The sequence below is a fragment of the Centroberyx gerrardi genome, chromosome 22 (assembly GCF_048128805.1).
Source record: "Centroberyx gerrardi isolate f3 chromosome 22, fCenGer3.hap1.cur.20231027, whole genome shotgun sequence".
NCBI classification, from domain to species: Eukaryota; Metazoa; Chordata; class Actinopteri; order Beryciformes; family Berycidae; genus Centroberyx; species Centroberyx gerrardi.
This window is the reverse complement of record NC_136018.1, coordinates 2,191,594-2,214,827: the sequence shown is the minus strand read 5'-3', so window position 1 is coordinate 2,214,827 and position 23,234 is coordinate 2,191,594. Positions and strand designations below refer to the sequence as shown.

General features: G+C 40.9%; 2 protein-coding genes across 2 annotated transcripts; both read left to right on the top strand.

The window, feature by feature from the left end:
- The first annotated feature begins 2,325 nt into the window (after positions 1 to 2,325).
- On the top strand, positions 2,326 to 13,552 carry cyb5a (cytochrome b5 type A (microsomal)). Its single transcript, XM_071906489.2, has 5 exons — positions 2,326 to 2,626; positions 7,096 to 7,224; positions 10,084 to 10,113; positions 10,329 to 10,363; positions 11,419 to 13,552. The coding sequence occupies exons 1-5, from the start codon at positions 2,489 to 2,491 to the stop codon at positions 11,501 to 11,503; spliced, it is 417 nt and encodes a 138-aa protein (XP_071762590.2). The 5' UTR covers positions 2,326 to 2,488; the 3' UTR covers positions 11,504 to 13,552.
- A 6,376-nt stretch (positions 13,553 to 19,928) lies between these two features.
- ppp1r3g (protein phosphatase 1 regulatory subunit 3G) lies at positions 19,929 to 22,414 on the top strand. The gene is made up of 2 exons (XM_071906487.2): positions 19,929 to 19,952; positions 21,392 to 22,414. Exons 1-2 carry the CDS (start codon positions 19,929 to 19,931, stop codon positions 22,412 to 22,414), a joined length of 1,047 nt encoding a protein of 348 aa, XP_071762588.2.
- The last annotated feature ends 820 nt before the right edge of the window (positions 22,415 to 23,234 follow it).

Genomic DNA, 23,234 nt, shown 5'->3' with positions numbered 1-23,234 from the left:
ACTTAATGTCAGCTGTTACTGTAGAACAAGGCAGGAAACTGACAGGGTTTATGAACATTTTCTGTTTCAAAATTATGTTTTTTTCAAGACCTTGACTGGATCAGAAGTATTCAACATGCTGATAGTGGCTGGGTAATATGACGGTCAACTAGGCCACATCGCTCTATAGTGGAAGGTTATTCTTCACAACAGCTAATATCACAATATGTTAAAGGGTTTTTGTATACTTTTACAGACTTTCTGTGCAATTCCTAAACATTTAAAGACCTGGGAATTATCAAATTCATTTTCCAGACCTTATAAACCTTGAATTAACATTTTGAGACACTGTCCCTGACAGCTAGTGAATTTTAGCTTTATAGATAATTACCCTTGCTGGGTTTAAACCCATGTATTGTAACAATGACCAAATCAATAATTTCTCACTCACCTCTTTTGACTTCCTTGATTCAAAACTAAGCAGCTTGCTCACTTGCCAGTTAGCTAAAAACTAGCCAAGGCTGACAAGTCTAAAGCTAGGTGTGAGCTAGCTAGGTTAGCTAAATCAGTCTGGTCCTGTCCTTAACTTACTGGGTCACAAACAATGTTAGATACCATCTAACATTGGCACTGACTCACTGTAGTTATTCTGTAAGGGTAATCCTGTTTTTACATGGAATAATAGAAGTAGAAAGACGTTTGTTGCTCCAAATTTGGGTATTTGGAAAGACAGACCTAGCTAAAGAGTGAGAGGAGGAAAGAGTGAGCTCTCACTCTGCTTCTATTTACGTACACAACAAACGTCGATGTGAAGTGTGGTCGAGTTGTAAAATATGGCCTTCTGTTAAAACATTTCAGGTTTATTTTGGACCAAATCACACACAAGCTGAAGGTTTTGTTCGGAGCCAGAGCCAAGAATTACATTTTTGTGTAGTAGTTTTTGAGATAAACAACTTTTATCAGGCTTGCACTAGTTTGGTCACTATGGTAACGACTACGCTGAGTCTATTTGAGATAGTGGACCTTTTTAAACTACTGAGTGATTCATTTTCTCAATAGACAATCTTTGGGTTGGAGTCTTGACAGTCCTTCCCGCCAGACGCCTGTCCGTCCATCGGCAGGGATCTTTTGTCTACAGCCACAGGCGACAGTGGCAGTTAGGTCTAAATATCAAAATGTACCAACCGGTTTCACCATTTTTCGAGCCAAGTAGCTTTTTAGAATAGAACTGGAAGTGTTGACATGAATTTCAAACACAACGGACATGTAAACCTGCGTGATGCAGCGGGTGGAAAATATAACTGATTCAGTGAAGTAATACACACTACTACGCCCACTCGCTCCTTCCGTGAGAAAACAGTTTCCTTGAAAGCTGATGAACTTCTGTGAACTTTTAGCCTCGTCATTGCCGAGCCCACAGATGACTGACAGGCAGAAGCGCCAATCAGAGAGTCCGAGAGTAAAGGTAAATAACACAACAGCCAATAGCAGCGCTGGAAAAGCGATGACTGGAGGAGGTTTCGCCATCCGTGCCAGGAACTCGGAAGCTTCGTCAAGCCAGCCAGAGATAACCACAAACATGCCGGAAATTGAGCGTTTTCTCCTTCAAAATAAAAGCGTTAAAATTATCACTGGTAATAAATGTTGGGGTGTAGAACAACATAAATCGTATCACAATGCTGGAATAATGGAATCATTATATTAAGTATGGAGTGAAGCTGTTATGCACGTGGCTAACTGTTAACCTGGTAACAAGTCCTGTCTCTTTTTGTGATGTGACATGTATTCTTTGTTTTGTTTTTAATGATTGCTTCTACCTTAAATTGCGGCCTTTTAATTGCCCCTTGAGTGAATAAAGTTGAATTGAATTTAATTGAATTAAATAGATATGAATGAATGAAGGGAATGGATAATCATGTAATGGTTATATTGTATCATTGTGTATGGTAGGCTATTCCCTCATGAAAGAGTGCCATATAAAAGCTTACATAATACCTTATAAGTTAAACACAAAAACATATCAGAAAACTTAGAAGTATGTCTACTATCTATAAAAATTAGCACTTATAAAAAAAGCCTGATATACTGTATGTACTGGATCTTGCAAAGGCTAACATGGATGAATATATGCGGTGAAAACCACATTTGCAAAAAAAAAAAAAAATTGCATTTTCATTTACTACAGGTTCCTCCTAAAATATATTATTTATTTTTCACTGTAGTACTATGTTTTGTTGCAACCACACATTCTGATCAATAAGGGTTTTATTTTGAAAGTAGAAACCGGAAGTGTGGTATTGTATTGAGGCTAGCTTGAGAACGGTGAACTCCAGGATCAAACTTGGGACTCTGGTTTGAGAGAAACTGGGGTAAATGTCGCTGCGTATATGCGAAGTCACGATAGCGACGTATTTCGTGGGATTATATAACCCAACACAAGTCGACTAACAGCACGTAGTGGCTTTCGCCGGGTTTTCACATTTTGCTATTCGGAATATTAGAGAGAGAGATGTGTGAACAGGGACAGAACGGTAAAGATGATGTCAAATATTTCAGACTGACAGAGATCGAGGAGCAGAACACGTTCAAATCAACGTGGATTATCATCAACCACAAAGTCTACGATGTCACCAAGTTTCTGGAGGAGGTGAGGAACGTGCAGAGTTAAATTAAACGCAATTTCTGTCATTAGAGGTTTATAATAGACAACCTGCAGAAATCAGCCACAACAGGAAATTAACCCGGCTGCGCGGTCAAAACCAAACATGTACCAGCCAAACTATTTCTTTTAAATATAGCAAGACTTCCAAATGATGCCAGAGTGGCTGGTACAACATTTACCAGCTTTTGCCTTGTGGCTTCTGGTAATTTTCCAGTGTGAAGTCAAGTTAGTAGCATCTCCTTGTTGTTTTCCTCAACCTAAATTCAGTATCTTAGGGGACCTGGAAAGGCTCCTGGGGGAACCTCAGCACGATTAAATTCTCTGTTACTGTAATTTAATTCACTAAATGTTGATATAATGATAGGATGTGTAAGAATGAGTACTTTAAATTGTAGGTTTCCCACTCCCTTCTGTTATCTCTCTAACCACAGTATAAATAGTTGTGTCATTCTTTTCTAAATCATATGTAACTACAAAACTCTTCTCAGATAGGAGGGATGTGGGATAAAAAATGTGTCAGCTGAGGTCTGAATGGTATCTGTGTGGAGGCTGTTGACATGAAAATGTTGGTCAGATCACATGTTGAATGTATCATCATTTGGCTAAAGATGCACAAAAGCACGTACAACCCAACTGATACTGGGTGCTGGACAGAGAGACGGTCGATTTATTACCACCACATGAACACCATTGGATCAATTTCAAGTGTGCGGACTCTATCTTGCAATAATTTATCATTTTGACCTTTGACCTTTTATCTCAATCAACTCGATTGATAGCGTGATATCTCGCAATTACTTGTTATTCTGCTGCCTCAGTGTTTATTATCATGAGTGGATACTAGAGGGTGTGTAGGCTTATTGTGTCACATAATATTAATGGGATTTTTTTTGGCTCCTCCAATAGGCAGCCTAGTTTTCACAGGTCGAGTTACCATTCAGCTCATACAGACTTGTTCTCTTGGACATTTTACAACGAGCTCAGTTTACACAAAGAGTCTGTAGCTGTTGATGTTGGACAACAAAAAAATGACACCACTGTATTTTTTAAAGAGGCTTTTACTTTACAATAATCTTGTTCATGTGGAGCGTTTTCCTCTTTTTTTTTTGGAAATGTGTAAAAGTGTTTAGTTGCAGGTGAATACTGAACTCATGAAACCAGTTGTAATAAAACAGCTGGCGAGAGTTTAACAGAGTTTTATGGTTCATGTGAGGACACACCACACGCCTCCGCAGGGCAGACGGGACACACACACACACACACACTTATGGAGAGAGAGCGAGGGAGAGAGAGACAGAGAGAGAGAGAGGAAGGGGAGAGGGAGAGGGAGGGATATATTGGCTCAAACGTCTGTCTCTTATTTGAATAACTTCCTAAAGCACCAGACCTGCTGTACTGCAGTCTGTGGTAAGTCAATGTCAGTTTGCTTTAGTGAAGTTTAATTCTGAACAGTTGTCTTTTATGCCTGATGTTGTGTGTATAACTCAACTATACGCTCATAAACACCATGAAATAACTGCCATCATCCTTCCCAACTCATCACTTTGTCTTTTGCAAGACTTCTGTTCAGCTTTGTTTTGGTGTGTCAGTCTGGTTTCAGGTGATCAGATCTGAGGCTTTTTCTTCTGCTCAGACATAAAACTCAGCTGTGAGCGCTGCTGGTAACAGAGAGCGAGAGGTCAAAGGGCGTCAGGAGCGTTGCATCGTTCTCATTGCCATGCAACGTGAATATTAGCTGAAGTAACAGGGGATAAGGGGATAACGTTAAACATAAAAATGGACAACAGAAAGTTAGTGATTGCTCTGCTTGTGTTTGAAGAAGACGATGTGTGTGACAGACATGCCGGCCTCCTCAGGAGAACACAGCAGAGTTTTATCATCTCGTCCAAGAGGTCCGGATAGATATCGCCCGTTTCAAGAGCTATTTTTGGATTGACATAATGTGTGGTGCGGCTAAAGTTCAGACATGTCCGACCATGTTCAAGGACACGATCAAGGACGAGCGCTTGAAAACACAACACATCGAAAACACATCCAAACACATCCAAACACATCCAAACACATCCAAACACATCCAAAACACATCCAAAACACATCCAAACACATCTAAAACACATCCAAACACATCCAAAACACATCCAAACACATCTAAAACACATCCAAACACATCCAAAACACATCCAAAACACATCCAAACACATCCAAAACACATCCAAACACATCCAAACACATCCAAACACATCCAAAACACATCCAAACCCATCCAAAACCCATCCAAACCCATCCAAACACATCCAAACACATCTAAAACACATCTAAACACATCCAAAACACATCCAAAACACATCCAAACCCATCCAAACACATCCAAACACATCTAAAACACATCCAGACACATCCAAAACACATCCAAAACACATCCAAACCCATCCAAACACATCCAAACACATCTAAAACACATCCAGACACATCCAAAACACATCCAAAACACATCCAAACCCATCCAAACACATCCAAACACATCTAAAACACATCTAAACACATCTAAAACACATCCAAAACACATCCAAACCCATCCAAACACATCCAAACACATCCAAAACACATCCAAAACACATCCAAACCCATCCAAACACATCCAAACACATCTAAAACACATCCAGACACATCCAAAACACATCCAAAACACATCCAAACACATCCAAACACATCCAAACACATCTAAAACACATCCAAACACATCCAAAACACATCCAAAACACATCCAAACCCATCCAAACCCATCCAAAACACATCCAAACCCATCCAAAACGCATCCAAACACATCCAAACACATCCAAACACATCCAAAACCCATCCAAAACACATCCAAACACATCCAAACCCATCCAAACACATCCAAAACCCATCCAAACCCATCCAAACATAACAAAACACATCCAAACCCATCCAAAACCACATATTTTGGAGGAGATGTGCGCCTGCTGTGACCAAATGAATGCAGTCTTTAGCACTTCTTGAATTTGCATGGTGATTCATATCGGTCTGGACCAAGCCTATCCATCGGCAGTTATTTCGTACAGATACTGTCCGACAAACCTGATTGGCTGGTGGATGTAGGCGGGACAAACCTCCTTGTGACGTCGTCACAGAGCGACAGCAACAACCAACATGGCAGCCGGCAAAGGAATTGGACGATAGCAAGCTAGATTTAGAGATTTCGTCTGAATGGCATCGATGCTTCTGATTGCTTCTTCCTGACTCAGTACTGTCCTTCAAGAATCAGAATCACTTTAATTGCCAAGTACGATAATTGTGCAGGAATTTGTCTCGGTGCCGCTGATGCAGAGACGCTGACAGGATGAATATACAGCATCTCAATCAGGGTCGATGGGACGGGGGTATTTTCACATAAACATCTGGCCTTGTGCAGCTTTAGCGGTGGGTTCGGCCCCAAAATGGGTCGCAGGCCAAATTAGTTTCCTTGAGTCCAGTTCCAGTGGTGAAACGCAAGATGACCACATTTCTTGTTTGGGTCCTTGGCTGAAAAAGAAAAGACTGTAAAGCCTGTGGGAAGAGACGGGTGTCATGAGACTGCAGCAGCAAACTGACGAGGCCTGATGGAGTTCTCCAGAAGTTTCCAGTGTTTCATTCATAAGCGGCGCAGCATCACAGCTTGAACACAACGACCTCTGCTAGGGAAAAGGAATCAAAATAACAGTTGAGTTTAGTCAAATTTCCATTCAACAACAAAAATAAGGGAAAAGGTTGTTCCTAAAAAGCTAAAAACTCGTGTCAGCATTTTGTCAAATAAGAATAATTTAATAATTTACCTATTATCCTGACTAGTTCACTTTTTTTTTTCCTTTTGGGGTGAGATGTTTTGTTTCTTCTTCTCTCTCCTGTCAGCTGTTATCGTTTCGATGTGCAAATAAGCTAAAACTGGTTCTGGGCGATTATGGTTAAAATGATGATTGTCATAATTTTGCTCGATATTTTGTTCACAATTATTAATCGCGTTTATTAGTCTGGATGATTGGAGGAACTAACCAACTAACTAACTAAACTAAAGTAACCTCACATTTGGCAATTATTAATCGAGTTTATGAGTCTGGATGATTTGAGGAACTAAACGAACTAAAGTAAGCTCACATTTGGCATCTTATATTAACATCCAGACTATTGTCAGTTCAAACTGGGATTTTAAATTAAATTAATCTAAATGTTGCAAAATTTCCAAATTCTATGTTTAGGCAGTTTATTGTGGAAACTGAGATATGAAGCTGAACTGACTGACCAGTTGTGTTAGTTTTCCAGGAGGAATCACAGAGACTCTTATCACTTCCTCTCCTCCAGATGTTCCAGCTGTGAACCCACGGCCTTGTTAAAGGCTAACTTAAACTTATAAATGAGTGATTGTCGGTGTGTGTGTGTTCGTCCTGTGTGTTGTGCAGCACCCCGGGGGGGAGGAGGTGCTGAGGGAGCAGGCAGGAGGAGACGCCACCGAGAGCTTCGAGGACGTCGGACACTCGACTGACGCCAGAGAGATGGCATGCAGCCTGCTGATAGGAGAACTGCACCCGGTGAGCCTGAGAGTGTGTGTGTGTGTGTGTGTGTGTGTGGACACGTGCATGTCCATATACAAAGACTAGATGTACCCTAATTCTTCATGTCTTCTTCACATCAAGTCTTTGTTGTGTCACAAGTCTACTAACCAGCTGAGTCTCCATGATGGAGGAACATGTAGAACTGTGTGTTAGTTAATAAAGTGTAAATCTGTAGAACTGTGTGTTAGTTAATAAAGTGTAAATCTGTAGAACTGTGTGTTAGTTAATAAAGTGTAAATCTGTATCAAGCAGCTAGAAGCAGAGAGCAGCTGAGTCAGCTTGTTGTGGTGTGGCTGTAGATCCATTCAGTAACGTTCTCAGTAAAAGTGAATAGTGTGATAAGGTGGATTTGGTTACTGTGACACAGTAAACTGTCTTGTCTTTAGCCCTAGTCTCTACTCCAAAACACTCTGAGTTGTAGCTTGAGAAGAGTCAGCTCAGTTAACCTGAACAAACTGTTAGCTAGCTAACTAGCAAAGACACTGATGTTCATGTTAACATGCTAATGCTAGCTGCTACGTTAGCTAGTGTGCTAATCAGATGTGTTAACAACAAGACAGTGATGTTAGCTGACCAGATGCTATGGTTAGCTAGCTAACAAGCTGACATTATCTAAACACTAAATCAATCAGATGGATCGGTGATGAAATGATCAGTTCAGTCAGAAACAGACAGAAATTAACCGTCTGTTCAGTTCTGTTGAGAAGACAGAAACACAGTCAGCTGTTCAGAGCTGAGGACCTCCAACATGGCCGCCATCATCATCTGAAAGCTCTCTATATGTTTGGAGTTACACAGCGCACGTCTCAAAGAGGAGAATTTAGTAAAGACAAGAGGGAAAAGGAGGGAATTCAACTCTATCAAATACACACAACAGTTTCCCTCTCTCTCTCTCTCTCTCTCTCTCTCTCTCTCTCTCTCTCTCTCTCTCTCTCTCTCTCTCTCTCTCTCTCTCTCTCTCTCTCCATCTCTCTGTTTGTCTTTGTCCACCCAGCCCTCCAGACAAAGGGTTGGTAGTTGTTGACAAGAGACACACACACACCCACACACACACACACACATTCACACACACCTCATGATAGGGACTAGATGTTAGTCCAGACAGTGTGTGTTGTGGCTTCAGGCTGTTTGCACTATCGTAAATGTTGATGATGTCATCTTTACAGCACACTGTGAGGGCGTCGGTGCGTAAACGTCACCTGAAGTGTTTTATCTTTTCTCAGGTTTACTCAGTAAAACCATGAAGGATGTGGACAGGAGGAAATTGGTTATTTGGCTATTTTCACAAGAATGCAAAATATAAGAAAATAAGAGGCGTTTCTGATGCAAAAGGGTTTGTTTTTTGGGGTATTTTATTTTATTTCTTTTAAATTACATCAAATTTCCAGGCTATATTCGATATCGCAGAAAATATCGCGATATTTACGAAATATTGGATAATAATATATAATACCGGCAGAGGTGGGGACTCGAGTCACATGACTTGGACTCGAGTCTCAGTTTTACTTGCTTGAGACTTGACTTGATGCATGAAGAGAAGACTTGAGACTTGACTTGACTTGGGTTCTGGTGACTTGGGACTTGACTCTGACTTGTACTTTGATGACTTGAAAAGGTTTCTAAAGTCTTGACTTGAGATCTTGTGTTTGTGTAAATGACTTAGATTGAAAGTGATGAGATTTGTTCCAGCGGACGACTGAATTTAAATTCTGTTTTCTGAATTTGTATGGAATGATTGAATTTATTGAAGTTGAAACTGATTATAGAAATCAAACTCATGATGCTCTTACCAAGTTTTTATCCTATTAAAACCATATTGCATTGAAAAGTCCTAGATATTTAGTTTTCTTTAAGATATTAAATTGATACTGGACTCTTGATTTGTTCTGACTTGACTTGCTGTTCTACATTTAGACTTGAGACTTGACATTAATGACTTGGACTTGACTTGGTAATCTACATTTAGACTTGGGACTTGACATTAATGACATGGACTTGACTTGGTAATCTACATTTAGACTTGAGACTTGACATTAATGACTTGGACTTGACTTGGTAACCTACATTTAGACTTGGGACTTGACTTGTGACTCGAGCGAGGTTGACTTGTTCACACCTCTGAATAGCGGTGTTACACTTGAGAGAATCTGTTGCCGCTGCATCAGAACGAACTCAGAATCAGAGTTGAAACTAAAACTTCATGCCAGTTTTCCTCTCGGTACATTAGGCCACAGCTGCTGCAGAACTGAGACTCAGTCTGCAGTGTGACTTACAGCAGTGTGACTTGTGAGACGTTGTGAAGTAGCATGAGGACATTTTCAACAGAGGAAGTGCGGTTGTGTGATTAGAAAAGACTCGTCACGGTCTCCTCATCCTCCCTTCCTCTGTCTTTCATCACTTTGACACGTTCGTCCTCTCCTCCTCCTCCTCCTCCTCCTCCTCCTCTTCCTCCTCCTCCTCCCTTGTCTAGGAATCCAAAAGTGGAAAGAAGAATCATCATCATCATCTTAAAGCCATTTTGATCTAAAGGCTTCTGCTTAAATGCTTGAAATTAGTTTCTTAGACAAATATAAACAGTGAAGTTGATCCTATGTATGAATTTCTTTCCAAAGCCTTTTGTCTTTCCATCAAGGCAAAGGGGCGGCTACTTTAAAGAATCTAAAATATAAGATAGTTTTGATTTGTTTAACACTTTTTTTGGTTGCTGCATAATTCCATTTGTGTTATTTCATAGTTTTGATATCTTTACTGTTATTCTAAAATGTGGAAAATAGTAAAAGATAAAGTTGACTGGTAGTGTATTTCATTTAACGATCTGTCTCTGTCTCTCTGCAGGACGACAGAGACAAAATCGCCAAACCAGCGGTAAGTTAAATATTTCACTGAGAGGTTACAGCAGGTCACTGGTAAAGGAAAAAGGAAAAAAGGAAAAATTCACCCTAAAATACTTTCAAACTGTTAAAAAAAGTTATTGAAATGTGGGTTATTCTGACAACATTACTGTCCAGTGTGTTGGACACAAAAATGTTTGAATTCAAAAATAAAAAAAATCACTGATCTCTTCGATTTGTGTCTTGCAGGAATCACTTGTGACTACTATTCATGATCAGCAGAGGTACACACACACACACACACACACTCTCTCTCTCTCTCTCTCTCTCTCTCTCTCTCTCTCTCTCTCTCTCTCTCTCTCTCTGTCTCATTTCTGTGTTGTAATATTGATTTATTTCATGTCTGTGTTGTAGTTAGTGAGTTAAAATATTAGTGTGTTAACAGGTAAATTGTTGGTCGGTTAGTTTTTATCATTTAGTGTATCTGAGTAGCTCATCTCTTCCATGATGCCTGGTTAGTGTGTTGTTTAGATGGTAATTGAGGTATTTTATATACGTAATGTTTGGGAAACTAAACTGTTGTCAATGTATTTAACTTTCTAGCTGGTGGCCAAACTGGTTGATGCATAATAAGTGTGTCAGTTAGTTGGTTAGTTATTCAGTCAATAAGTAAGTAGGGATGTACTATTCTCATATTAGTCCGACTGAGATAATGTTTCCAAACTCCAAAGGAAATTAAAAGGCCTGTTCGTCTGGTTAACTGTAACATGCCTGTTTCAGGAAGTCAGTTAGTGTATCCAAATAGTTGTTTCTATCTCTTATTCATCAGTAGTTGGTTAGTATATCTAGTTGGTTCTCTTTATTTCTAATGAACTGGTTTCTTGTTATAACTCTACTGGTTCTTCTGTCTTTAACTAACTGGTTAACCGTCAGTTAGTCCTCGTTTCTCTTCAACTGCAGCTGGTGGTCTGACTGGTAAATCATTAGGAAGTTAGAATCTAACTAGCTGTCTCTTCTCATCTCTACCGGGTTAATCAGTAGTTAGTCTAACTAGTCTCTCTCTCTCTCTCTCTCTCTCTCTCTCTCTCTCTCTCTCTCTCTCTCTCTCTCTCTCTCTCTCTCTCTCTCCCTCATCCTCTCTCTCTCTCTCTCTCTCCCCTCTCTCTCTCTCTCTCTCTCCCTCTCTCTCTCTCTCTCTCTCTCTCTCCTCTCTCTCTCTCTCTCTCCTCTCTCCTCTCTCCTCTCTCTCTCTCCTCTCTCTCTCTCTGTGTCTCTCTCTCTCTCCCTCTCCCCCCCCCCCTCTCTCTCTCTCTCTCTCTCTCTCTCTCTCTCTCTCCAGCTGGTGGTCTAACTGGTTGATCCCCTGCCTGGCAGCAGCCATCGTCACTCTGATGTACCGCATGTACGTCACAGAAGACCAGTGACATCACCGACGTCGGACACGCCGCCGCAGTGCCATCGGCGGGCGCCGCCGCCGCCGTCACCTGTCGGATCAATCGGATCCTTCAGCTTCTGATTGACAGCTGCCAGTGGTTGGATCCCGGCTCCTCTCGGCGTAGACTAGCGCTCCTAGAACAGACTCACCTGCTCACCTGACCGGGCGTCCGGGTGCTGACGCTCAGTCACAGCACCGTTCTCAGGGGGAAGTGTCCGCTCTAGGATCGCTACTTCTACGCTGCGCCGCTCATAGCAAAGTACTACAATACCCAAGATTCATTTCACGCTATGTAACCAACCAATCACACGGCATCATGCTAATGAAGTCATTTACTTTGTTGAATTTATCATGACATTTCCATTCTGAGATTAAAATATTAATGTTCTATAAAATGTTATATTCAGCTACACTGATAGATATATATTTTGAAAAGCGTCTGGATAATTTTGTAGAAATGTAACGAATGTATAATTACTCGTCATATCTTGTGTGTTTGTAACTGACTGTAAGTGGGTTTTGGAACAATATTAACATGCAGCCAACAGCCAAGCGAGCATCATGGTGTTATCATAGATTAACCATGATCAGTTCCTCTATTAAAATGCATAGAAAATCATAACATGCAATGCAGAATTGACCAGTATCAAGAGCATGTTTAATGGTCATGGCTAGTGACCTGAAGACAGAGGAAACAGCTGTAGAAAAGATAGGAATCAGACCAATATGATGTCTGTAGGCTCTTTCACATGGAAGTCAAGAATCTTGAGATTGATTTGTTGCACAAATAATTGCAGAACTCGCTAAAAAATTGCACTGTTGACTACTACATTTTTCACATTACAAGAAGCTGCAGTTATTTCTTAAAGCAGAACTTTTGATCTGGACTCTATTTTCCCATCATGTTCCATCATACCGATCAATTCTGACCAAACTCTTGCCTGTTGCTTCAATATAAAGCTGCTTGTCTTGTTTTCCTGGATGCTGCTCTCCGCTGCAGTCCTAACAACCCCAAAGCACCCAAACGCCTGTCTGTTTCCATGTGTTGAAACAGACTTGGTTTTCACCTCCAACATGTGTTTTGAATTACCTCACACAGCGGTGCATGGAGACAAGAATAGGAAACAGCTAAGTGCTAAAGCGACGGCCAAGATAGCATCAAAACTTTAGGAGAAAGGCCAGACTGTGGAGCATTACAGAGAGAAATCAGTGTGTTGAAACATATGATGCTTTTGGGTTTGATTTTTGTGTCCACTGGCCTGTTGGGACTGGACTGAATAGCAGCAGCAAGACAAGCAGCTCTATAGTGAAGCAGCTGATGAGTTTGGTGTGATGGAAAATCAGTCTGTTTGAAACGTGCTTCAGAAAACTTCCTAAACGAGCATTTATGCAGTAGAAAAACCACGTAGGACCGCTGATCCAGGGTCAGACACTAAGACCGCTCGTCTGTCCGAGCTCATTCAGGCCAAAAGACAATCTGAACCCAGGTCAGGCTGTTCTTGTTCATAATGCAAAGAAATGCACAGAAACCACCATGAGATCCGGGTCGGCGTGCGAATTCTGTTCCAAAATGAGATTTCCACTGATGTTAAAGAAGTTAAATGTTCTTGTGCAAATTTTGCAGAATTTTGACAAATGACAGAACTTTTTAAATGAATAGTAAGTAAATGAAGTCCTTGGATAACAAAATGACTGATTGATAGACTGGATCCTCAGAAATAATGAAATATGAACCTCAGGTAATTACTTTTTCCATAAAGGATCGATATTAGAAATTAATTTTCCATCTGTGCCTCTGCATTTTGCATGTAAAAAGATATTTGCATAGGGCTTTTTAAAGAGCGTTTGGTAACTAAAGTCCCTGTTTGACAGAATGACACTTTTACAGAGCAGATATTTTAGATGTGTGACATCAGATGGTCCAGTCCGCCCGGCTGTCAAGCTGCTAGTGGGATCAGTCCGGGGGGGGGGGGGGGCTCCACACTCACTGTAATTGTACAGCTTTTTGTTTTTTCAATACAAATGATTTGTAACAGTCATAGATTGTCGTGTTTGATTTTTGACCCGCTTGATGTCAACTTTCAGTTCAGAGAGCAGAGTTTGCCGTTGAGTTTTGGTTTAATTCAAACAAACACAAACCTGTTTCCTGTTGGAAGAGTTAAGATCCGGGGCGGGGGGGCATGTGGAGCTACATCCTTTTATTTAACCTGGAAAGCCTGGAAAAGCCTATAGGCTGAAATCTGTACTGACAACACCAATCAAGACTGATAACACACAGACAGTCTGAATAAATAAAATACAAAGACTGCTGCTGCAGCTCTTCATCTCAGCACAGACTGAGTGGAAATATCCTGTTGATTTGCCAAAATACTGGATGACAGACTGGTGAATTCAGTCTTTAAAGATCCAGAGTAGGGCTGAAACGATTCCTCGAGAAACTCGAGTAACTCGATTACTAAAAATCATCGATGCAAATTCTTTGCATCGAAGCTTCGTTTAATCCATATAACTATATACACACTCAGTGTTTCGCACGGATGATTATTACTGTTGCACAACGCGCTGGAGAAAGAGAGAGAAAATAGCGAGGGGCGAAGAGAAGAGACAGGCCAGAGAAAACGACAGAAAGTGTCCAAAGTTTCGGATCCCGTGTTGCCAACTTGGCGACTTTGTCGCTAGACTTAGCGACTTTTCAGACCCCCTGGCGACTTTATTTCTCAAAAGCGACTAGCGACAAATCTGCCGACTTTTTCTGACCATGGGAAGCAATGTTAATGTGTTGAATCCCAAAGCATTTGGCAATAAATTGGTTCGGCTGATGCCGGTTTTCTCTACTTGCTTGTCTAATCCAGAGAGGTCTGACGGTCACAGCGCTTCCCACACAGCGTAGCTCCCTCCCTCCGCTGAGAGCAGGGACTGTAGGATAGGGTCCACTTGTAATTGCTACCGGCGTACCCCGAAACTGGCCCGGGTGGGCGGAGTCAGCACTTAATATTAAAACGGGATGAGATGAAGGCTAGTAAAGAATGCACATTAATTATGGCTATATGTAATGGCTAGTTAAGAACGTAAATCAATATGGTGGCTAGTTATGATGTCCCTAAGTTAGCTAAGTTTTGCTCAAGAAAATAACCACAGAAAATAAAATGCTGCAGTCAATTTGTGAAAGCCTGAGCTTCATTCATGTTATTATTATGATAGTTACACACACACACACACACACACACACACACACACACACCTACTCCCCTCACAGTGATGCATAAAATACCCCAGAAAGCAAAATATCAGGTGGTGTAAGTAGCAATTGGAGCCTAAAATGCACCAGTCCAATACAGCAGGTATATTCAGTTTAGTTTGATTGCAGTGAGTAGGGTCAGCAGGTGTAGGGCAACCCTTCAACATAGTAAATAAATGTTCATTAGCCAGTCTTATGAACTTGTATGATATTTAGGCCTAGTAATAAATATCAATAATAATAATTATTTCACCTCGTTTTCAGTAAATCACAGTGTCGTATGGACAGCTTCGTGCGGACAGCTTTTCTCTTTTGTATATTTACTATTGCTCTTTAATAAAGCATAAGTATTTCTTATCCGATTACTCGATTAATCGATGGAATAATCGGTAGAATACTCGATTACTAAAATAATCGATAGCTGCAGCCCTAATCCAGAGGTTAAAAAAAGTTAAATTCATGTCCTGTAAAGCAGACTCTGGCCTACAGGTGCAGACAGACGGTTCACCCTTCACCAGCAGTCCTGCAGCGCCGCCTTGTGGCTCTGCAGCATCGTCACCATGTTGCTTGATGTGTTTCCATTCAAGTCAAACTCACAAGCAGACAGAAACACTTCATCATCATCAAGCCCCAGGTGGAAACTGTGCAGTGTCTTCAGAATCAGCAACAGAATAAAAATAGACAGATGATGATAACAGAGAAGCCGCAACACAAATACATAACTCCAGGAAACAGACTAATTTAAAATTAAAATAAACTGCTCTCACCTTGTCAGTAAAAGCCAAAAGCAGCATGAACAGACAGTTTGAGGCTCACTGGCTTATTAACACTAGAAACACCAAGCTGCAGTCTGTTTTGAATTTCAGAAAAGCTTTAGAAAAAGCTTTTGAAATGTCCCTTCATGACTTTTCCAAGACAATTTCTGCCCAAACACCAGCGCTGTTAGATTTTCTAAATCATGTAAGGAAACAGTTAGAGCTATATTTACCTTCAGCTGGCAGCTGGCTGGTTTTCTCTCAGACACACACTACAATCCACCGGCATTTTACTGTGAATCATCTGAAGTCCATAAAGCTTTTTATAGAAGTATAAGAAGCCCAGAAATTAGATAAATGCTGCTATCTAGTGGTGAAAAGTGTTAACCACCAACTGATTATATAGAGCAGTAATTCTCAACCTTTTTCATATCAAGGCCCTAATCTAGTCCACATTAGAGCTACAGACCCCCGTCTGATGAGATTTTGTCTCTCAGACCCAAATCTGAGATTTTTTTTATTGTTAGATATAATTTTGTCCAGAAGTTTAACAATTCATTAATTTGGTGTGGTCCCTCTAGAACCCCTGCAAGGACCCCTGGTGGTCCCCGGACCCCATGTTGAGACCCACTGGACTGAACACAGATACATAAACATACAACATATCATACCTGTTTATTTATAAAGCTCTTATTGGTGATTTGCCATCTTCCATTCCCTCAGTGTTGAATCGGTCATCTGGTCCCTATCTGACTGACTGAAAATCAATAATCTGGTTTCATTTGGACAATTTAAAAACATGATCAAAAAACCTGTTTCTCCTTCTAATTGTTTTAATTAATTTAGTGATTGTAACATGACTTACATTTCTACTTATTCTTGTATTTTTCTTTTTATCTGTGCTTAGATGTATATGTGCTTTTTTTATTGACTCTGTTTACTTGTTTGAGATATTTTACATTTGATTTGTACTAACCCTTTTTATTTGAAGTGCTCTCTGCAGCATTGTAAATGAGGTTCCCCCTCAATGTTCACCGAGATTAAATAAAGGTTTGATTGGATTGGATTGGATATATAAAAGCATATAACAAGGTAAGGGTTTACGTCCCTAATAGGTGATCACAACAGGTGAATGTAACGATGTCAATTAACTGGGAACCAATCCCGTTAAGCAGGTGGCATCAAAACATCACAAAGTCTAAAATCTTCCTGAAGCCAAAGATCAACATCACTGGATCCAAACTGGCAGCAGCAGCAGAGACGAGAGACGCTGATACACAGAAAACAAGAGCAACACAAACACTTCTACGCAGTTAAAGGTCTATAAAGTTAGTGATGCTGTGGTTATTTATAGAAAGCACTCACTGAGCCACAGAACCACAACACTCTCCCATTCACTCTTAACACACAAGACTTACATAACAAAACAAAACAAAACAATGTTAATGTGATTTTCTCTTGTCTGTTTTAACAGGAATATAAGCCTGTATGAAAGTCTGTTTTTGTTTTTAAGATATCTCAAAATGGGTTAGGGTTAGTTAACTCACACATGCAAGGAATTAGACTTAATTAAGCAAAATTAATCAGGAAAAATAGCCTGAGAGGGGGAAATAAAAATCATTATTTGGTGTCAAAGTTCAGAATCCTGCATGTTTACACCTGAGAGAGGAAGTCGTCAGCAGGCAGAGGCAGAGTTGTTGATCTGGATCAGTTATGTAACTTTACTGAGAAGACAGCAGAGACATGAAGCTGTGACACTAGACCACGATATGATGCAGAAAATCTATGTTTATGTGTATTTATTTCAAACAGGTAACAACAAAAAAGTGTATATGTAACAAAACAAGAAAATGCATCAAATAGGCAAAAAAAAAGGAAACAACAAAACCGAAAACATGCGGTAAATTCATTCATAAAGTATTCAATATTCCATGTTGGAAAAGGAGTAGGAAGAAGTAAAAACTGATTTTGTCCTTCCCCTTTCTCTAATTAAATAATCACGTTATCAATATATCCATATATATTAATACATATTATTTTGTACATCTCATATTTTGTACATCTTCAAAAATTGAATTAAATGATTGAATTGTCTTGTTTTATATTTATTATGGATGTTTGTCAGGTCTTTTGGAGATCCACCAGCAGTTTAGCAAAACTTTCAAATTGGGAATTACAGTTTTTATTCCTGCAGATTAATTTATAATAATTTCTGTGGCTCCTGTTCCCATGTTAGGATCACTTCAAGGTGTTGCAGTTACAGACTGGCTCTTATTTTGAGGTTTTTATCAGTAGGCTATATATGGACAGTTATGCTGTAATTATAACCTTAATTCTTATTTTTGACTTTTTACTGCTTCTTTAACTAGGCTTTGACTTGATAAACTAATGTTGGGTTTTTAGAGTAAATGTCTGCTGCTGTTTTACTTGAATCTCTCTACACTTTAAACTGTTTGTCCTCTGCATGTGTGTGTGTGTACGTATAGTATGTGTGTGTATCTGTATGTGTGTATGTTCTTATGTACTATGACATGTATGTTCTTATTTTATTTTATTATACCGTATATGTATGTATTGCTTTTACTTTGGCTCTGTGAAGCACATTGTGTTGTTGTTTTTGTATGAAATGTGCAATACTAATAAAGTACTTGACCTATTTTGATTAATTTTAATTGTATTTACATTTTTCTAGGTGTGGAGGAGATTCCCAAGCTGTGGAGAGACACTGCAGATAAAAATTAAATTATTTTAGACTGAGAACATTGTCAGCTGAATGAATTTTGAGCTGAAGTGATGAAATGGTTAAAATCCTCCATGTTGCTTCTCTCCATATAAGGCAGGCCGTGCTGGATCTCTCTATATGGGAGTTTGCTCATAGAGGAATAAAAAAAACCTGACCAAGCAACGTACTGGAGAGCTGTGACGTCAGGGTGATGTCGGTGGTGACGTCATGTTTGTTTACCGGTCGTCCCGTGACGCACTTGTTACATAACAGAGTGACGTTTTGTTACTTTGATATCTGCAGTATGAGGTTGTTCTCTACCTGCGGGCTTATCAGTGTGTCACTGTGACAAGAAGCAGGACACTTTACATATGTAGGCTACGAAAAATAACTATATAAATTATAAATATATTTCTATAGAAACAAAAATAGAAAGATAATATAACATCAAAAGGAGGAATACAGGGATATTATAGAAAAAAATACATAAAGTACTGTATGGTCACTATAAACTCACTATTGAGTACTACAGACACACAAGTCCCTATAGGAATATTATAGGAATATTATACTAATACTACAGGAAATAAAAATAACATAAATAACAAATTATGATGAGTTCACATAAACCCACAATTGACTACCACTATGACCATCTTTAATAATGAACTCACTATTGAGTAGCCTACCACTGGCACAATATAAAATCCTATAGGAATATTATAGGAATATTATACTAATACCATAGGAGATTAAAAACAATATCATAAAGTAGGCTACTATAAGGCCGCTATAAACCCACTATTGAGCACCCACTACTGGCACAATATAAGCCCCTAAGAAGAATATTATAGGAATACTATAGTGATATAGAAATAAAATACCATACTGTAACGCGGGCCCGGCGCCACGAGGGGGCAAGAGTTGGATTTTCTGCCCCCCCAGTTTAAGTTTTATGTACCCTATAGAAACATAGCGCTGTTGTTTCAGAAGCATGGACAGGCAGCGCTGTTTGTTGTGCGTTGGTTGTCAAGAGATTTATTTATTAGATTTGGAGACAGATACGTTTAGGCTATTTGCATATGGGCCGCGCGCCGCTGTCCCCGGTACTGAATGGAGCGGAGGAGAGACAGACGGAACACATCACTTCGGTTCAGCCTGCTTTTCGTGGTTGAAAATAGAACTTTCGGCCCTATTTCTATTTTTTCCATTGTAGCAATCCACAGAATGGAAACGACAGGGAAGTGAAGTTTCGGTCAATGAGAGAGAGGGGGGGGGGGGGGGGAGAAAGAGAGAGAGAGAGAGAGAGAGAGCTGCATGGCATGAGCAGAAAGACAGACAAAACGATCTGATCATCTTTTTTTTTTTTTACTAAATGACCCTGACGCTGTTGGCTATTATTTTGTTGATTTTAGCAGTCATCTAATCGTTCATAAATTCTATTATTTTGCGTAGACCTACGTTCCGAGTGCTCCGATTCCCTAAATTGTGCGAGGACGCTCAGGTTTAATACTGGCTTCACCACTGCTGTGAAATTAATGTATTATTTGATTTTGAAACCGTAGTCTTTCTTGTGCTGTTATTTAGCCTTTCAGAGGCTATTGCATGGTTAAATCAATTAATTTCATTAAACCACCAGACCAATTTTAGGTGGTGATCTGGCAATCTGCCCCAAATATTCCTATTTCATATTATGGCCATGACGCACAAACACATGGAAAAGGTAAGGTGGGGAATTGTTCGCATCTAGTCAAAACGCCACTATACTGCCACCCGCAGGATGGAAAACATGCAGAAATACGCATAGCAGGATGATGACCTATTGTTTTACTATATAAAAAGATTTGCCCCCTCGCCATTTTTAACTGCCCCCTCAGTCACTTCATCCTGGCCCGGGCCTGCTGTAAAGTACGTAGTACTATAACGTAGTATAACGTAGTACTATAACGCCACTATATAAACTCACTATTTCCACAGAAACACTGTAAGTCCCTGTAAGAAAAAAATGCACCATAAATAGGTAAAGTCACTATAAACTCGCTATTGAGTGCAACAGACACAATAAGTTCTATGATAAGTTCTATGAATAATATGAATATTATAAGCTACGAATATTGTAATGCTACTATAGGAGATAAAACATCATAAACTCAGTTTTGTACCAGAGAAACAGTATAACTTCCTATTGATAGTATTCTGTTCCATCAGCACACGGCCATCTTGGTAAGAAAATAACAGGTGATTGATTGTAATAAATTAACAGGTGATTACAATCAAATGACAAACACAGCCAATGAGCTGTGTGTATTGTAAAGCGCCATATTGGTAGGAAATGCAAGTGACATCATGGGAATACTATGAATAGGGAAATGATTGCGATACAATAGGAGAAAAAACACCATACAATAGGCTGCGAGAAGACGTCATTATAAACTCACCAGCGACAATCAATATCACTATTGATAAAGTCACTGTTGAGCACCACAGACACTACAAATCCCTTTAGGAGTATCAGAGGAATCTTATAGTGACACCAGGAGATAAAGTACTATAAAGTCACTATAAACCCACTATTATACTAATACCACAGGAAATGAAAATAACACAGAGTATGATGAGGTCATTATATACCTGCTATTGACTACCAATATTACCATATTTAATGATAAACTCACTAGTGAATAACACAGACACAGATTTTTCATTAGGGACATTGTGATGCAATAATGAAATGAAATTACAAAGCACTTCGGGATAAAATAATATTTCTGTTTCATTATTATCCTATTTTTATTTTTATTTTATTTTTTTATCTTTCTTTGTTTTTTAATGTAATTTTACTGTTTTAATTTCTGTCTTGCTTTTTCTTGTATTTCTGATTTTGCGTGAACATTTTGCTTTTGCTTGTAATTGTTTTAATCCATTCGTTTTACGTAAAGCACTTTGAGTTGCATTCTGTGTATGAATGGTGCTATGAAAATAAAGTTATACTACTAACTACAGCAGTGAAGCATCAGGCTCACAGACAGTCAGTGTATCTGAGCCACTGACCCTCTGCTGCGCGTAAACAGGTGAAAGTTGATGTTTATTACGTGGCCCGTTACGACCACACCTGCAGTCTGTGACAGTGACACCACGCTGCTCCGTTAACTTCCCGTTCAGGGGGCGTGCATCTCTCTGGACAAACCACCAAAAACTCCCCACCGGGACCCCGGCGGACTCCGGACCGGCCTGGAGCGACAGCACACACGGCACTCGGCCGCGGCGCAGCGCGGAGCCACAGCCGCAGAAATGTCCGACTCACCTCTCCAGCTTTACCCCGGAGAAGAGTCACCGAGCCCGGGGCAAAACTCCGTGCGGGCGGCGGCGGCGGCCAGGGACGCGGAGCTGCCCACGGAGAATGGACGAGCGGAGGAGGAGGAGGAGGAAGAGGAGGAGGAAGATGTTTTGGAGGACGAGTTGGACTCGTCTCAACTGGAGAGATTCATGAAAGACAGAAGGAGAGCCAAGTCTCTGCCCGCCTACCCGGGGCAGGCGGCGCTGCTGGCGGGCATCTCCGGGAACAACGGCGGGAAGCGGGTGAAGTTCGCCGACTCGCTGGGCCTGAACCTGGCCAGCGTCAAGCACTTCAGCGCGCTGGAGGAGCCGCAGATCCCGACCCAGGTGCTGTCCCGGCTGAAGAGCTTCCCGCCGCAGCCGCAGGACTTACTAGGCGACCTGTGCGCCGGCTTCAAGTCCGGTCTGACCATGGACCGGCTGGTCGCGTGCTTCCCGGTTCCCGGAGAGGCGGCGGACCTGGAGGAGCGGATGCGGCTGCTGCGCGTCTGCTTGGAGAAGCTCACCATCACGCAGTTCGACGTGCGGGGACAGATCCGCGTCTTCACCGGTTGCGTCGACAAAGAAGTCGGAGTGCGGTACACCTTCAACGACTGGCTCTCCCACGTGGACGCGCAGGCTCTGCCCGTGGCGGAGGATAACCGGTCGAGCGTCGTCGGGGAGAGCTACAGCTTCACCATGTACACGCCGCCGTTTCTGGACCCGAGCTCCTCCGTTCACTTCGCCGTTTACCTGAGAAGTGAGGCAGGGGAGTTTTGGGACAACAACGGCGGGCACAACTACACCCTCCGGTACCGCTGCATGCCGAGCGCGACGCCCTTCGTGAGCGCCGCTTTCCACGCCACCTGAACCTGTGCGTCGTGCGTAAAGAAGCTCTCCAACCCGTGCGTAAAAAGGAAAGCCCTCCACCCGCTCTGACATGCAGCTGCTCCTTTCCATCTCGTGAATAAATCCATCATTTTAGCAACTAAGTCAAACGTGGAGAGTCTTCTTGACATCATGGAGATTATATTTTCTCTAATATTTTCTACTGCATATTATTTTCTAAATACTTCCAGCGATACATGTCCTTCCAAAGGAAAGGTAGAAATTCAAACCACTTCATATCTGTTTTTATTTCTTGGTTTTGCCCTATGAATGATCCTGTAAAGCCTTTTCTTTGACAAAGTCTTTTAACATCTCAACTTGAAACTTGGGGGGAAGCTGGTATTTTTGTTTCTGGAGGACAGTAATTTTCCCTCTGGAACTGTTATTTTGGCTGAAAGACATTTCTGGATGTGTTTCTGAATTTCCACTTGGCTCAGTGGATGTTTTCCTCCTAGAAGACAGAGAGAAGACGGGGCTCGAACAGTACTAGGCTAAATCTAGGAAATCAAATTCCAAAGGAGGCTTTAATTGGTAAAGATTTCAGGGAAAATATGCATGACAACATCCTCCATGACACCTGCATGTTGTGGATCTACTGACAACCACTGACACTGATTTCTCTCTCTGCTTCAGTAGCGGACATGAACTGAGCAGGTTTGTCAGAAAGTTGGAGCCCGGTGGTTTCCAACGGTTGGTCCGTGGGTCACCAGGGGTCCTGCAGGAGTTTCCAGGGGTCCCATGTTTTTATTAATTCAGTACAAGTTAACTCAATGAGAGAATGTAGAAGATGTTTTTGTCTCCA

Excerpts from the sequence above, each read along its gene's own strand:
- cyb5a (XM_071906489.2), top strand. The coding sequence starts at position 2,489 with ATGTGTGAACAGGGACAGAACGGTAAAGATGATGTCAAATATTTCAGA. Across the intron at positions 10,114-10,328 it reads ACAAAATCGCCAAACCAGCG|GAATCACTTGTGACTACTAT; the intron begins GTAAGTTAAATA and ends TGTGTCTTGCAG. Across the intron at positions 10,364-11,418 it reads ACTATTCATGATCAGCAGAG|CTGGTGGTCTAACTGGTTGA; the intron begins GTACACACACAC and ends CTCTCTCTCCAG.
- ppp1r3g (XM_071906487.2), top strand. The coding sequence starts at position 19,929 with ATGACGCACAAACACATGGAAAAG. Across the intron at positions 19,953-21,391 it reads CGCACAAACACATGGAAAAG|GGGGCGTGCATCTCTCTGGA; the intron begins GTAAGGTGGGGA and ends CTTCCCGTTCAG.